This window comes from Tauraco erythrolophus, chromosome 4, assembly GCF_009769465.1.
Source record: "Tauraco erythrolophus isolate bTauEry1 chromosome 4, bTauEry1.pri, whole genome shotgun sequence".
Lineage (NCBI taxonomy): Eukaryota > Metazoa > Chordata > Aves > Musophagiformes > Musophagidae > Tauraco > Tauraco erythrolophus.
The window spans coordinates 51,265,410-51,282,002 of NC_141468.1; the positions used below are offsets into that span (position 1 = coordinate 51,265,410).

At 37.1% G+C, this 16,593-nt stretch overlaps 1 protein-coding gene across 17 annotated transcripts in view; it reads right to left on the reverse strand.

Moving 5' to 3' along the window:
• Positions 1-16,593, reverse strand: part of ATP2B1 (ATPase plasma membrane Ca2+ transporting 1) — a 34,037-nt gene that overhangs the window by 4,613 nt on the left and 12,831 nt on the right. For 9 of the 17 annotated variants that reach the window (XM_086609999.1, XM_086609994.1, XM_086610000.1 and 6 more), the window contains 12 exons: positions 16,307-16,521; positions 14,871-15,113; positions 12,242-12,483; positions 9,173-9,410; positions 8,085-8,264; positions 7,910-7,997; positions 7,504-7,610; positions 5,346-5,537; positions 4,932-5,145; positions 4,589-4,800; positions 2,604-2,711; positions 531-713 (listed from right to left, as the gene is read on the reverse strand). In XM_086609999.1, the coding sequence (XP_086466125.1) occupies positions 531-713; positions 2,604-2,711; positions 4,589-4,800; positions 4,932-5,145; positions 5,346-5,537; positions 7,504-7,610; positions 7,910-7,997; positions 8,085-8,264; positions 9,173-9,410; positions 12,242-12,483; positions 14,871-15,113; positions 16,307-16,521 (2,222 nt within the window). Of the gene's footprint in view, positions 1-60; positions 215-530; positions 714-2,603; positions 2,712-4,588; positions 4,801-4,931; positions 5,146-5,345; positions 5,538-7,503; positions 7,611-7,909; positions 7,998-8,084; positions 8,265-9,172; positions 9,411-12,241; positions 12,484-14,870; positions 15,114-16,306; positions 16,522-16,593 lie in introns of all 17 variants that reach the window. The other 8 variants (XM_086610001.1, XM_009986624.2, XM_086609997.1 and 5 more) reach the window with 6 other exon arrangements.

A 16,593-nucleotide genomic window follows, 5' to 3' on the forward strand; every position in this document is an offset into this window, starting at 1 on the left:
AACGTTAGGTACGTGAATTAGGAAATGTTAATTTCATGCACTTTAGGAACACACACTCACACCCCACAGTAGTAGAAGCAGTAGTAGAGGAAAACACTACATGTGTAGGGGTAGAAATATTTGTTACATCATGGTGCTGGCTGGCGATGGAGGGTTGCCGCCTTAGAGCCCCCTGAATGGTACTTCCACTCTGGAAAGCATTCACTACATCCATCTGCAAGGAATCAGAGATTGTGACAGCTTGCTCAGCAAGAGAGAGAGAGAGAACAAGAGAAAGGACCATCCCATCTATAACACACAAAAAGTAAAGAAAAAAGGCACTTTTTTTAATAGAGAAGATAAATAGGCAAGAGTTGCATTTAGAGCTGAAGAAAACAGAGGACCCTGAGGGATTATACATCCATTCATACCCCCTCTTGACAGTCTCAGTCACACCAGTTAGAACTGCCACCTTAGTCAAAGGACTGGAGATGGAGAGGAGAGATTTCCCTCATAACACCCACTGCATCCTACCTTTTTCAAGACCATACCTGAGTTTGTATCCTGTTTAGGCCCCTAAACCACAAGATCTGACCACGACGTAATTCTCTCTCAGCATGATCGATCTCCTCTACATCTTCTGCTAGTTCTTCTTCAGGAATCTCTTCCTTTTGTGTTCCATGACCAGCTTCTTTAAGGAATTTCAGACGGCTAGTTGGAATTGTTGAAATCAACTAACGATGAATGAAAAATATGAATCAGGATTATTTAAAAAAAAAAAATGTAATACCTGACTTAAGGCTTAATATAATATCCTGTGTACAATTAGCAAAGCTGAAAAAACGAATTATGTAAATGGATGAGTGCAATGTAGAGCGATCACTCCACCTGAATAGCTGCAAAGCTGTGAATACCCTCACCATTTCAGCTGAGGTATGAAATTAAACTTGGGACTACAAACCTAGAAAACTAAGATCTTTGCTAGGACAAAGAATTCCACTTTAACATTAATTGACTATGCCAGGAAGGAGCAGTACTGAAGCTACAAGAGCCATTAAATTCTGTAGGTTGTGCTTGTATCTAGAGCTTTCAGAGCTCCACCAGTTTGATGAACATGATGTGCTACCTCAAGTGAGAACTACATAATTTAAAGTAGCCCCAGTTAATTCAGAAATACAGAACAGACATGCATTCTTTGGTGACCTGGAAGGTATCAATCCATTTGCAAGGTGAGTGATGTTTCCAAAACCCTTATCCCAAATTGTTACTTTGAAATTTGGTGTACACTATTTCATCTATCTTAAACTAAACAAAAGCTACATATGGCTGTCCCAGCTTTCCTTTTCATCCCCACCTTCAGGGCTATTCTGGTGAACTATGTATTTAAGGGGAGTCATCTTTTGATACGTCCCATCTAGCAGATCCAGCTCAGTTCCAAGACTGCTTTCCTTCATCATCACAAACCTAGAAGACCATTTCAGCAGCTGCAGAGGAAAAAGACTGCTCCAAAAGCAACATAAACATTCCTCCATGCCAAAATTGCTACTATGAATGCTCCCAGATCACACTTCAGCTTCTTCTGTTCTCAGAAAGTCAAAAGTTCTTTGACTTTAATGAGATGCTAGAGCAGCATGAACTGCAGCAGGGAAGCTTCGCCCTTGCAAGACACTTTGGGTCAAAGTTATTTCAAGCCATCTCTACTCCCTTCTAGGCTACTTTTAAACCTCAGAGTGACTACTTGATCTTTTTAAATCATTAATTTTCCAGAGGACTTCATGAAAAAGCTTATACCCACTTTTAGAATATGCATCTATGTATGTATTTACAACTAAAATTCACCCTACCAATTTTATACTGAAACCTGAAGTGTCCTTTACAAAATGGAAGGCAAGAAACTGTAATGGAAAACTCTTCATGTAGTATTAAAAGTTTGGACAACTATGTCATTAAATAATGGAAAACTCCATAGCTCTAAAGTTTCATATAAATCAGCTTGCTGCTTACAAGCACTGTTGTGCATGCAATAGTAATGAAACCCTAAGGAAGAAAGAAAAAAAGAAATCAAAATGTAATAGCTTAATAGTTGGGAGTACTTTCAAATTATTTCATAATTATGCAACTGAAGATTAAAGAGAATTTTGAGTTTTGCTGCATTTCTTGCTACTCTAGGAAGTTTTTCAATCAGAAAAGACTAGCAAGTTTAACAATTCTGATTTTAAAAAAAAAAACAAAACAAAAAAAACCCAAAAAACATTCAACACTAAGTTAAATATATTTCAACATTGACATGTTCATTGCATCTGTAATCTTACTTATCCAGCTAAATAAATAATTTCATATTTAAAAAGGTAACTACAGCTGCTTCTAGTTAAAAGTTACTAAACATAAATCGGCCATAGCATCTAGTTATGAAGTGTAACTAATTGACCAAGTCAGATTAAGAAATATCCAACTAAGGAATTTGTAGCTATTGGACTAGCCAATTTTAAACAGTATTTACTGTTAATCTCCATATATTCACATAGTCCACTCAAAAGACCTGAATGCTTAAGATATATTTGCATTTTCCACTTAAAGTATTCTAATACGAGTAGATATTTGGCATTTTGAAAAAGCTGGTTTACCTGGCCCCAGAGTAGTGTTCCCATGCCCAGGAAAATGGACCACAGCCATTGTTCAATTGAGAGTTCTGAGCAACTGAAAGGCTTCCCACCAAACTGCACAATAATTATCTGTGAAGAGTAACATAATTAAACAACACGTCTCAGTGAACTGCTATTAGAAAATTCCCTAATGCCTCAAGATCACTAGAGCCAACTCCCATCTTATTAAGCATACACCTCCACTGTCTCATAAGTTTGCACAAGTTTCCAAACCTAAGCCATCCTCTTATGCTTTTCAGTATTTCAAGAACTACCCTTGCAGTTACTCTTCAAATGTCACACTCAAAAACCCATTGACTACTTCTTTTTGCTTGCAGTTCTTTCCCTTCATTTCACCATTACAGCACGCATGCGATGCCACAAATTTACAGTGATTATTTATCACATGAACACCCACCTCAGGACCAAGTTGATTAATCAACTTCTATTAACATGAGTCATAGATCCAGAAGACATGAAACATTTCAGAAATAATTCAACAGAATGTTATTATGTATCCCAGCGTTAAACGTCAGACTTTAAATCATCACAGTGTGACATCTATGTAGTAAGTCTTGGGGGGGAGGGGCAGAGATCTCAAAAGCTAAATTAAATGAGCTCCTGTTGACTTACCTATTACAACAAACAGTACAGGCCCTAATGAGCAAGGTATCCCTCTGCATAGGAATTATATGCATAAAGTCTGCCCTGGAGAATCAACAACTCAAGTAGCAAGGTAGGCATGAAAAGGAGACAGTATTGACCATTAAGTAGGACACCTGACAGCTGAAAAGCCCAAGAGTATCTTCTTTTATTATCACAGAATAAAACACTGATGACAACTCGGGAGTTAGTTATTTGGGAAGTCACTCAGTCTGCCAAGTTTATAAAGGGAATACAGTTGCAGTCAGGAGTAATTTCTACATATTTGGCTTTGTTGCACAATTAACAGTCAGTCTGCTGTATATGCAACCCTAAAAATACGAGTAGCTCCTGAAGAAGTATCATCTAAAAAAAAACCTAAATCTGGGAGAATAAGTGAAGTAACTTTATGTGAAGCAGAGGTGCATACAGTTGTATTGCTTGAACCACTATGAATTTGATCAACTTCATGGAATCCCAAGTCTAAGGAGAAGCTCAGGGCATGGGTTATATCTTAAGTCTGAAATAAGTCAAAATGAAAAAGAGTTCTGAAAAAATAGTAGTATCCTGGTTTGCTGATTATTCTGATGAATTAAAAGTTAAGGCCATCTAGAAGGTGAAGCTATTTCTTGTAAACTACTTTGTTTAGATTCAGTTTTGACTTGGTGTTTCTCAACATCAGTATGTTAACTCAATTTCAGATAATTTCATTTAATTTTTTAGCATATACCGAGTTAACTAACTAGCTTGTACAGATCTGCCTAGATGCACCAACAGAAGGTCCCTAGAGATCAGTGTTTTTCACAAAGTAATGCCTTAAACAGCAGTATCTATTCAGGTAACCGATTTCTGCACCAGGAAGATGAAAACTGATACTCAAATTCCTAAAGCTTATTCATGCCCTAATCTCACTAAGAAGGAGAAGTTGTAACTTTTCTATCATTGTTTAAATGGGCTTTCGTTCAGATGCACAGGCAGATACTATGAGGAAGAGTTCTGGCTGGGGGGGGGGGGGAATACGCAACAAATCCACGTTTTCTCATGAGACTAGAATACTAAGATCAAATTGAATGACTAGAAAATTCAAAAGGTAAATATAAGTACTTCTACAATCCAATTTTGCCAATTTCAAAGAGGTCTTACCTGAAAATCTTGTCAAGCAGCACTTCCAAGTGATTTATATAGCATGTTTGGCACCGAAGGTTTACCACGGTGCAGAAACTAAATGCCTGGCACTAGTTGATTAGCATTTCCAAGGTGAGCAAGCATGTCAGTGTACCAAGTGCATTTCCCTCCCCCCTCCAACCTTCCAAGAAGTTACTTACCTGCACAACAAATGTCCCCAGAACAATAGAACAGAAGATAGCGTTGTTAAAGATTCCTTCAAAAACGTTTCTTTCACCATGAATTTTTCGGGCATTAATTTCATTAAAAAGCTGCATCATCACAAATGTATTAAATACAATAGTATAATGCTCTGAAGGAGGAGCATGCAGGGGTGCATTTCTTCCACTATCGATATCAAAAATTCTCTCACCTGTGTACAAAAGGCATTTATCAGCAGCTTAATTGGTGTCTTTACACACACACTACAATATAAAACTAGTTTTAAGATCACAGCTCTGTACAACTTATTATAATAGCTTCGTAAAGCCTCAGTATTCTTACCAGCAAATAGGAGTGTGAAGACCACTACGAGTTGGTAGAATGCATGACCCAAAATATTCTTCATCATTGTACGAGAAATCAAAGGTTTGTTTCTACCGTAAGGCTTTCGCAACAGAAGAGCTTCAGTGGGTGGTTCTGTTGCCAGGGCAAGAGAAGCTAATGTGTCCATTATGAGATTTACCCACAGCATCTGCACGGCTTTAAGCGGAGAATCCTACAAAGATAGATACATAAACCCTCCAATACAAGTGAACAAATTGCAGCTATTAAAGGCATTTATTACACAACATGGGTGTGTTCTCAGAGCATTATGTTCTTTGGACTAGTATTTAACTAGATGTTTGAATCCAAGAGTTAATCAGTCACGACATTTTCAATCTTTATTAGCCGAAACAATCCACCAGCAGTACGTACTTGGGTTATGCATGCTCCTGTAAAAGCAACAATTACGGCTACTACATTGACAGTAAGCTGGAACTGAAGAAACTTGGAGATGCTGTCATACACGTTTCGTCCCCACATAACTGCTTTAACAATACTTGTGAAGTTGTCGTCTGTAAGGATAATATCAGAAGCTTCTTTAGCTACATCTGTTCCAGCAATACCCTGGTAGAAAAAGAAAAACACTATGAAATATAATAGGATGCACTGGCTTACATAACAGAAGCTATTATTACATCCTTGGTCAGCATTCGCTTCGATGCATCATATCTTAGGTGCTTAATGTAAGCACCTAAATTTCTACTCAATCACATTCTGCATGCAAGTTCTCCTCAAGCATAGGAAAATGTAAACAAAAAATGGTAACTCTTAAAAGAAAGACCTTAATAAGAAAAAACCTGAAGTTGATGATAAAGACACTGTGTAAGTTCTCCCAAAGAAACGTTACTGAACCCTGTTCAAGTTCAAGGCCACCAGATGGTGCAGTACTACTGTTTAGCCTATGGCCTAAGGAGTCTGCTGTATGGATTCCAGCAGTAGGGCAAGGCATGTGTTCATAACACAGTAGAACGATACACGTTACCAAAAACCTTTTGCAGAAGAGCATTGGCATTCAACAGTAGAATATGCAATGTCACTGCATCTAGCACTGCAATGCAATATGACATTCTTAAGGTTTAAGCACCTGTAGTCTCCTACAGTATCCAAACAGTTAAACCAAATTCCGTGTAATACCTACTTCAAGGATATTTATTTTGCTTTCAGCATTTCAAAACCACTAACTCAACAGCAAAATTTAGTGATTCTTATTCTTAATATGTTATTTTGCAAAGGAAATGAGTAATGTCCACAGCTATGTGTACACCTTAAAAGGTACCTTTAAATACCATATAGTAAGTAGATGGTATATTTTAAGTGCTATTTAGATAAGCAGATAGAGAAATTAGTTTCTTACACAGATGAACATAGACAGCAACTGCAGGAAACATTTAAGTTCTGGAAGATCACAATAATCTGCCTCTGACAGTGCCAACTACAGCAGCTACAGAATAGCAGAAAACAGATACTCATTAAAATGTGACTGTTACAGTCTAGAGAACATTTTGTGTGTAGCTACCAAATTCTAAGTTATGCTTTTGAAAAATGCTCCTTTAGAATAACACAAAGGTGGTTCTTCCTGCTTCTTCCTTCAAGATTAGCATCTGAGTCAGTGCATCTGCATGTGGTGCAGGAGTGTGAGCTGCTTTTTTTTTTTATTTCCTTCACATGCTTAATAATGAGTTTTTAAAGAATAAAGTGACCTACTAGCATCAAACTTTACCTTTTCCACTTAAGACTGTGGATGAATCTTAAGGCAAGAGGAAGCCTGAGGAATCTATCTTACAGTGTTTTGAAAGAGACAGAAGAAATCTGAAGCCTACATACTTAAGGCATGAGTCTGTCTAGGATTAGCACTTAAAGCCAAGACTTGGTTTGGCTACTGTTTGAAAGGATGGTTGAGAATTTAAATTGAGAAAGTCAACTAATCTAAGGAACTATCCAGACAAATGCAGATCCTAGATTGTCGTAAGATGCTGTTACTTCAGTTGTACTAGAGACGTCTTAGTATAGCCTCCAAAGCCGTTTTGAACATCAACTGGCGGTCTCTCTCATTATAGTCTTCCTGTTTCTATGCACAACTTCATGGAAAACAGATGAATTCCGTACTGCATAAAAGCTTTACTAAAAGTCAACATGGTATGCTAATTTACCATTTTAAGTCATTTTGCCTTATGTTGAACAGATCTCATCTCAGAAATCTTCAGAATCAGTAATTCTGTTCCTACATTTTGCAACAAGACTTTATATAAAAAGATTCTGATTTGCAAGTGACTAAGGATCTGCATTTAAGTTTTATTTAATGGCAAATGCCACAAGGACATCTTCCATCAAATAGAAACATAGTTAATTTGGAAGACTTAAGTAATAAGTAACTAGTATTAAGTATGAGAGATGTTGACTCCATTAATTTAGTTGTACATTAGGATCATGAAACAAGTACGGTTGTTTAATCTTCTTCTAAGTGATTTGGTAAGTTATTTTATCAAAATAGGTCTCCAGAATACTGAAGATTAAAAAAAAAAAGTCATACCATAGCAAATCCAACATCTGCCTTCTTCAGAGCTGGACCATCGTTGGTACCATCACCAGTTACTGCTACAACTTGCCTCTGTTCAAAGACAGTGCTGTCAATTATACCTAAAATAAAATGACATCTTGTATTATAGTTCAAAATTGACAACACAGCAGAGATTAAACCTGAAACAGAAACCTAGTTTTTGTCTTTCTCAGAGTCATTAAAAAAAAAACCAAACCACAACAGATAGTTCTAGTTGGCTCCACTCCTCAAGCAGAAAAAAGAAAAATAATAAAAAAATCAGCTGGCAAATGAAGACACCCTCATCGGCATTTCCCACTGCTCAGTCCTAGATTTTTTCCTAGAACGAGAAACAAAATAAATCTAGTTTTACTTAGAAGCTCAGATAGTTTTTACTTACCTTTTACTAGAGTGTGTTTGTCAGTGGGAGAAGATCTTGCAAGAACACGAAGCTTTGGCCAAATTTTATCTATTCGCTCTTGCTCTATCTGCAAAAAGAGCATTGGTTATGTTTTACAGTTAGTTAGGAGACTTAGAATATCTGCTGATCTACATCACACAGTCAGTATGCTTACCTCTCCTTTCTCATTGCGTATTCTCCTGTTAAAGTCTTTGCCCTCTAAACACAAGAAGTCTTCACCAGGATTCAGAATACCACATTTTAACGCAATAGCACGAGCAGTGTTAATGTTATCGCCAGTGACCATACGTACAGTTATGCCTGCACGCTGACATTTTTTTATTGCATCAGGTACCTGTAAGCAAAAAAAAAACAAACACCCATAGGCTCAGAGACCGTACATTAGCTGAATAAATCCAAACATGTGATTGGAATGTTTTTGGCTCAATCCAGGATAATTCTTATTTTTAAATGAAGATTTTGTTATGGAACACTTTCAAAAAATTAAGTAGCTTACCACAACTCTTTTCCTAAAAACACACAAATGGCAATTCTGGCAAAGGGACTTTGTTGTTATGTCATATTCCCTCCTCACTCCCCCTTCATTTTTCAAATACTGCAGTATTGAAAAATATCACAAAAATCCTCATGACATTAGGCTGTAGTATTCAAAAGTACTGAGTACCGGCTTTGCATTTATGATTATGTGAAATAAACTACAGCTCACACTCCACTACTTCACCCATGACTTTTAGTGTGAAGTGATGATAGTGCAGATCAGACTGGAGTTCTACTTACATGCGGCATAAAAGCTTTCACTATTGAAAAATACTGCCCTCCTTAGACCTCATCCACAAGCTAGACTCCTTACCTCAGTTCTCAAGTGACAAATCCTTCTACCCTTCTCTCCATCATTCCCCATGAAAAGCTGGCAACAATGGCTAATACTATCCCAAACAACACTCCTAATATTCCAAGTGGTAAAAAAAATTACAAGTTGTTCCATCTACTGAGATCCTGTGCAGTAAGCGCCTTAAGTCATTAGTTTGTACAGAGCTTCAGTAACACAGCATAAGTGACATTAAGAAGTTTTAATCTGCTTTTATAGCTCCATTAACTTTCCTCTCAAGAAATTAGATTTTCATTTATCAACTATGATTAAGGCATACAATAGCCAATTCAGTTTCTTGTACTCTCTACATGACGAACAACATGAATCAAGAACCATTCTAACAATCACTGCAGTTTAGTCAGTGACCCTACCTCAGGTCTCACAGGATCTTCAATCCCAACAACAGCAATGCACGTCAGACCAGTAACAATATCATTTTCATTGTCCCATTCCGGCTCAGGTTCCCCTGCTGGGAAGTCTCTGAATGCCAGGCAGATGGTTCTGAGTCCTTCAGAAGCCATTGGCTCAATTACGGTTTTCACGATATCATCGCGGTCCCTAGGTCTAAATACCTTTGGTTCTCCATTAGCACTCAGTATTTTGAAGCACCTGAAAAGGAATGTTTAAATTTAGAGTTATTTAAATTTTAACCGGAAGTTCAGCCTATTCAATGACTTATTAGTTAAATCCAGTAAGTTTCCGCAAGCTTTATTTTCACTAGACTCACACACAAAAAAAAAACCCAAAAAGCTAGCAGAATCTCTAAGGTAATCTTCTCCATATGCACTCAATCGCTTTCCAATTGGAAAGTTAACTGAGCCGCTCATCCTAACATAAAATAACACCCAACGAATTTAGGACACAAACACCAGTTGCCTCCCAGAAATATCCGTTTCTCCATTGTATTTAACTGACTGGTGCCTGCACTGGTTGAGTCAGTCAATCCAGTTTGAAGTTCAACAAAATAATCCCACCTTGTTAACAGTTTTACAAGTCTCCAAAGTACCATATGCTTCCAGAACATGCATGTGGTGCTTAAACAGCTGTAAGCACTAAACTTAGAACACTAAAAGCAAACTCTGGTATCACTATCCTTAGGAGTAGTAAGGCTTGCCTGCTCCCTCCCCTCCGACTAAGTGCAGGGAATTCAAAGAGCATCTGGCATCTTAATGTGAAGTATTAAATTAAAACCAAATACTTAAATCAGATTTAAACATTTGAATACGAGACTAGATGCAACACTGTCTACTCTAGCATTTCAATATACACACTTTTAGTTATGTTTCTTCATACCAAAGATGCCACTGCTTTCACAGACAGCATACATATTTTACCAATATTGATGCCATGAAATATAACACTACCAAATATTTTGAAAAATAAATTTAGTCTTGTTCATCCGCATCCTTAGCAAAGTTTGTCATTAAGCAACACCACAAGCATTTGTTTTATAAATTAGTACTAATGTGGCACTGAAAAAAAAAGTAATAATATGTTCCTTTTTTTTTTTAATATCAAGTTCAAATGAGGCAGATCTGCTAAGATGACTCTGTTACATCTAAATGTTTAGTCCAAGGGTTTAGGGAATTACCAGGTGCAATATATATGAAAAAGTTTCCGCCTCAGGCAGGAAATGAAAATGAAGCAGTCCCTTAAAACTTCATAGTATTCATAACTGAAATTTGAAGTCTAGCTGAATTTCCTAATTTTGGTTATCTATTCAGTGTCAGCATTCATTTGGTTATCTTAGTGTCAGCAACCACTAAGGATATCTTGTGTCATCTGCAATCACAGGGCTTGTGATAAATTCAAAGCATTCCAAGATGACTAATTGGAGGCCAATAACCTTATATAAAGGTTTCATTGAAACTTGCTTCAAATATTTGTCTTAATGGTAAGGAAAGAAGAATAAAATTGTTCTGCTTGAAAAAGTTTGCTGCATGTCTTCTACACTTATTAGTGACTCATTTGTATCTTGTAAATATTTATGTTTAAGCTTTCACTGCTCAAGAATAATCATATGCGTTTTATTAAAGAATGAGCAGCTCAACTGACAAACCAGGTTACATGCTCTGAGACTAATTTCTGGCACTGCAAAGGTAGCGGGTAAAGCAAGTGGTTTATGATGCTAAGACTTTTTCTTAGTTGGTGCAAACTGAAACAGTTTTGGAATTACAGCTATTACAATAGTATCTGAATCAGTCTAGGTTTTCTTGTTCTTTGCCAAAAGCCCTTATTTATTTTCTTATCTTAGTTATGAAGCCAAGTGGACCACATGAGTCTGGGCTGAATGATTTCTGGCAACTTCTGCAGTTCAATTGCTCGATAAGATAATAAGGTACAAAATACCTCTGAAGGTAGAAGTAATGCAAATATAGGCATACTTACTCACTGATGAGACTTGGCCTAAAGTCTAGCTATGAAAAAATTCACATCTAAATCGAAGTTTGTATCAAAAGTAACAGTGTAACCTTTTGATTATCAGCACTAAGGTGAAGAGAAGGAAGTTTTCATCTTTTTTTCCTTTGGTGCATTAGTACTTTCCTAGATTATGATTTGGGGGGCTAGCAGCAAGCAAAATGTAAATTGAACTGATGAACATAGTCTATGCATTACTCAGACTAGAATTAATCTGAACCACAACCAGACTGCCTACAAATGCTGTTCCTAGAGAACGTGATGCATACATGCTTGACTTCTCTCCTCACCTAGTTAGGTGTAACCACAGCCTTCTTCACACCTAAAGATTTGTCCCAGTGGTGACTAATCTCTCACTAATAGTCTAATCTCATTCTAATAAATCCTCTATAGATGGGCAGATGGATAAGGAAGCAATTTGCTTTGTCACATTAAAAACCCTCAAGTTTCTCTATTGGCCAAATTCAACCTCCTGTTAAAGCGATCAACTTGGACACCAACTTGCACAGTCTTTTGAAGCTAAAGTAATCACTTCAAAAGCACAAGTGCTGCCTGGAATTTAGGCATATCAGCTGTTGGGACTTTACTGGCAGATGGGTGAGCATTTTGACCAACCACACCTAAAACTAAAATAGTTTAACTAGAGAATAGATCAATTCATAGATGCTTTCCTGTATCAGAGCAGATAGCTCTGCTGTTAAAGTTAAAAGTTAAATTTAATTCGTTAAGTTAAAATTAATCATGACCAGCTCTTTTTTGGGGGGTGGGGCTGGGGTGTGAGAATTAAAGTAACTGAAATGCTAATTGCCCATTTTACCTTAGAAAGTTAAACAATCAAGGGAGATAAGCTGGGAAGCTGGCTGCAATCACAAGATTATAGGACTGCTGCACTTGTTTGTGAATAGGGTGACAGAAATATTTTGCAGACTATGGGCACAATATTGTTTAGCACTTCAGTCTCCTCACCTATCACAACATTTAACCAAATTTAAGTGCTGAGTTACAATAGTAGTTGTTCTTACTTTTTAAGAACTATCTCAGAGGCACCTTTACTGAATATCCGGAAACTGCCATCAGAGTTTTTTAACACAGTACTCATAGATTTTCTAACAGAGTTGAAGGTGTACACTTTGTACAAATCCTCTTCTGGTATCTCATTTCTTACATCCTGATAATCACGTTTTAAATCCAAGAGCAATCCCAGCAAGGCACATTCAGTTTTATTTCCAACATGACGTGGTAGGCCACCTTCTTTTTCAGGAGGCTGCAAGAAGAACAAGAACCTTCACTGATTAGGAGGTTAACTTATGAACCACTGAAGCATAGCATGTAGAAAACAAAGAAGCTAAGGCGAAGCTTAGCTCTGGGATGGGGATGTTTCACTTTCGCAATGATTACCCTATATATTCCTATGAGTCATGAGCCAAAGTCATATGGCTGACTTTTGAAAGTGACAACTTCTGTACCTGTTTAGGATCTTTCAGTCCCTTTCTCAGACTCAAAAATCACCCATTAAGTTTATATCAAATCTCAACATGACCTTTCTAAAAGGCATTTTCCGTTGCTTGAAATACCTATCTGATCAATTGAGTGCAGTCCCTGAATAATTATTTTGCATTTTAAAGATACAGATAAGTAAACTGATTTAAGCAAACTAAATAGCATTACTTCTGCAAAATTAAAAGTATCCTCTCCCGTAATAACTCTTCCTCAATAACTTACACTATGATCATATCACCTGTTAGCCTTCTACTGAACAAACTAAGTCTTTAAGCTTCTTAAGTCTCACTACAAGTTCCATTTTCCAGGCCATGGCCTATTTATCTGGAAAGAGTTCAGAAACAAGTTTCCAACCCTTTAATACCAGAACAAGTTTCTTATCGCAGCAGTGTGGAGTATGCACATACTAGTGCCAAAGGACTATTTCTCTCAAGATAGTTCCAAGCTTGTATAGCTATAATGTTGCAGTGGAGTTTGTAGCAAAAAAGGTAGAAGCACTTACTCAGCCTGACGCTGCTAGAGCTGAACTATATTAATCATAAGTCAGTGATCCATTATCATCGTTCAGAGCTGCAAGATCTTGGATTTGGCTGTACTGAGTACTCATACTTTAAAAATGTCCGCTTTAATGTGCATTTTAAGAAGTCCAATTCTGGGCTTCCCAGTACAAGAGACATGGACATCCAGGAGCAAGTCCAGCCACAGGCCACAAAGATGATAAAGGGACTGGAGCACCTGACATGTGAGGAGAGGCTGAGAGAGCTGGCACTGCTCAGCCTGGAGCAGAGAAGGCTCTAGGGGAGAAATCAGTATGTATTAAACGCCTGAATGGGGCAGGCAGGTGGAGCAATGGTAAAGACCGCCAAGTCAGGCTTCTTAACGGTGCTCAGTGAGAGGACAATAGGCAGAGTACAAACTGAAACTCTTGTAATGCCATTTGAACACATGGAAGCACCTTTTTACTCTAAGGGTGGTCAAATACTTGACCAGGTTGCCCAGAGGTTGCAGAGTTTCCATCTCTTGAGATTCTTAGCCCTGAGCAATGTACTCTGACTGACCCTGCTTTGAGCAGGAGAGTTGAGCCAGAGGATCTCAAGAGGTCCCTTTCAGCCCTCTGTGATTCTGTAAAACAGACTAACTTTGCACTGAATGTAATTTGATGAAAATCATAGCAGTAAAGGACCTGCTCAGTTTACATGCAGCTACTCTTTTTATTTTTATAAAAGATCTTTAGAAAATAGACGGTGAAACTCCTCCATGCTCATTAGTAGTATTTCAGTCATGTTACAGAGAAATCAGTGCTACTGATCTTCATATGTCATCTCAAATACTGCTATTGAGGAAATTCTTGCAGACGTACCATCTTTATTGGCTGAAAAGTAGCTTTTGGACTGGGGTATTACTGCTATTCCTGTACAAAGCATTCAAAATGGAGGCTTCTACTAAATCTTAAAGTGCTATTTTATTTATTTTTAAAAGCTAAATCTTAATTATTATTTTTCCTGCCTTAAAAAATATAAGTTATGCAACACATTGGAACAACTACAGCAAGAAAGTTGTGTTAGGAGTTACAGAAAATGATGCACACAAAAGAGCTAAATAGTCCAGTATTTAATATTTGTAACAGTCCGTTTTTCTCATAATTTTGAAATATTTTAGAAGTCTCAAACAAGTATTAGCAAGGACGTTAGAATTCTAAAGCCTATAGACTCATATAACAGCATTTGGAATAAAAATCCATCAAAATCCTCATCTGTACTTGCATTTTCTCATTACATTCTAGCTCGTTACGCTACTCTTACACATTTACTTTGAAGTAGCACTCAAATAGAGCGAAGATGCTCTTCAAGTAAGGTAAACAGCAACACTTAGAAACAAATTCAGACACAACTGTGAACTTAAAGTTATCTTCTTGAGACTGTATCTTTAAATTATCAGTTCAAAACCTAAATGATCAGTTCTAACTGAAGTAAGCTATTTTCAGTTTAGCCTCAAATGAATGGTTGAGCAATTTACAGCAGGTACAAAACACCTTACACTGCATTTTGCCACACACTTACACTTAACTGCCTACCATGTGGACACCAGACCATTTGCAGCTTTTGAGGAAGTTGTTGAGTTACCTTCATTAGAATGAAGAAATCCACCTACCAGTATTTTGGACGTATAAGCACAATTAACAGAAATTCCTGTCACAAGGTAAGCCATAGTTTTCTCTGGAATAGCTTCTGGCTCTGGAATTTTTTTATAATGTTTTTCATTGATGTAGGCTTGGACCACTGTCATTCTGTTCATGGTCAATGTTCCCGTTTTATCTGAGCAAATAGCTGTTGCATTGCCCATTGTTTCGCACGCATCCAGGTGTCTCACCAAGTTATTATCTTTCATCATTTTCTAAGGAAATAAAAGCAGTCAACAGTTATCCATGACCATTACTTCACATTTCACAAATTCTCACTTAAGGTGTCCAGTCTTAGACAGCAGTTTCAGAAGACACTCAGCATGTAACACATGGCATCTTACACAGGAAGAATTTGTAGCTGCCACATTCTGTAAGGATTCCTTTAAGTCTATTGTGCCACAGTAAACTATTTTTTTTTTTGAGTTTCATAACTACATTCTTCATCTCCTGTATCTACATATCACACTGACTACTGGTACTGTTGAGACTGTTACAAGTAAATAGCTTATGATGGTATGTACAAATAGGAGAGGTACAGACTGAACTCTACCAGATACAACATTTTAAAAAGCCTTTCTGCTTACAGGAAAGATCAAGTAAGCTATCTTACAGACTCATCTGAACATCAGATGGTATATATTTCAAAGATCCTAGAATGAGATTTAAAAATCAAATACAAACTGGGATCCTAATGTTTCAGCTAAGAGAGTGAGGACTACACGAATTTCGTAAGTCAAGCATAGCTTTAAATTCTTTAACAGGTTTGGATAGTATTTTAACCTCGATGAGACAGAGTAAGTGCAAATGATACAATACTAAGGCTATTACTAGTTAGTGCTGTAAGTTATTAAGTTTTACAACACAGCCTAAACAGCCATTGTCTTTACAATTAAGATTTTCAGATCAATAACCAGTCCCAGCATGCTGAAGCAATAGGAAAATTAAGAGAACAAAGAGCATGAGTTAAAAAAAAACAAACATGCTGTATAATATATAAAAAGCTATATGTTCTACAATATTCAGTCCTCAACAAGAATTGGTCTGGAAACTTTTGTATTAGTTGCTTAACACATCAGTTAGGCAGAAGTTCAGGTTTACAGAGGAGTTTGTTATTTACAAACTCTAACACATCTATTTGTTATAAGCAAATGCTACAGTGTTATATGCTAAACCCATTCATTTTCAGTTGGTGACAATAGGCCATCACTGCTCACTGTTCATGTCAGTGTACATTCAGAGATTAAAGAAAAATACCACAGCGGATCTCTTATGCAGTTCAGGGAAACAAGAAAAGCTTCTCCTCAGTCTGTTATGTATATCTTATGCAGCATATCTCAACTGAGACTTTACAGCTGATGAACACACCCACCTGCCTTTAAAATCTGTTCCCCATCTATCTGCTTACCTTAACAGAGTAAGCCAGAGATATAGTGACTGCAAGTGGAAGACCTTCTGGTACTGCCACCACCAAGACTGTAACTCCAATAATGAAGAACTTCACAAAATACTGAATATAAATTGGTGTACATTCAGCAAGCCAAGGTCTCTTCTGAACCCAGAAGGTATCAATTACAAAATATAACACAAGGATAATGACTGTGATTGCAGACATCAACAAACCTTGTTAAAAAGAGAACAAACAGTTTTCAGAAATTATCTCAAATATTTAACAATACAGACTGTGGATAAGTC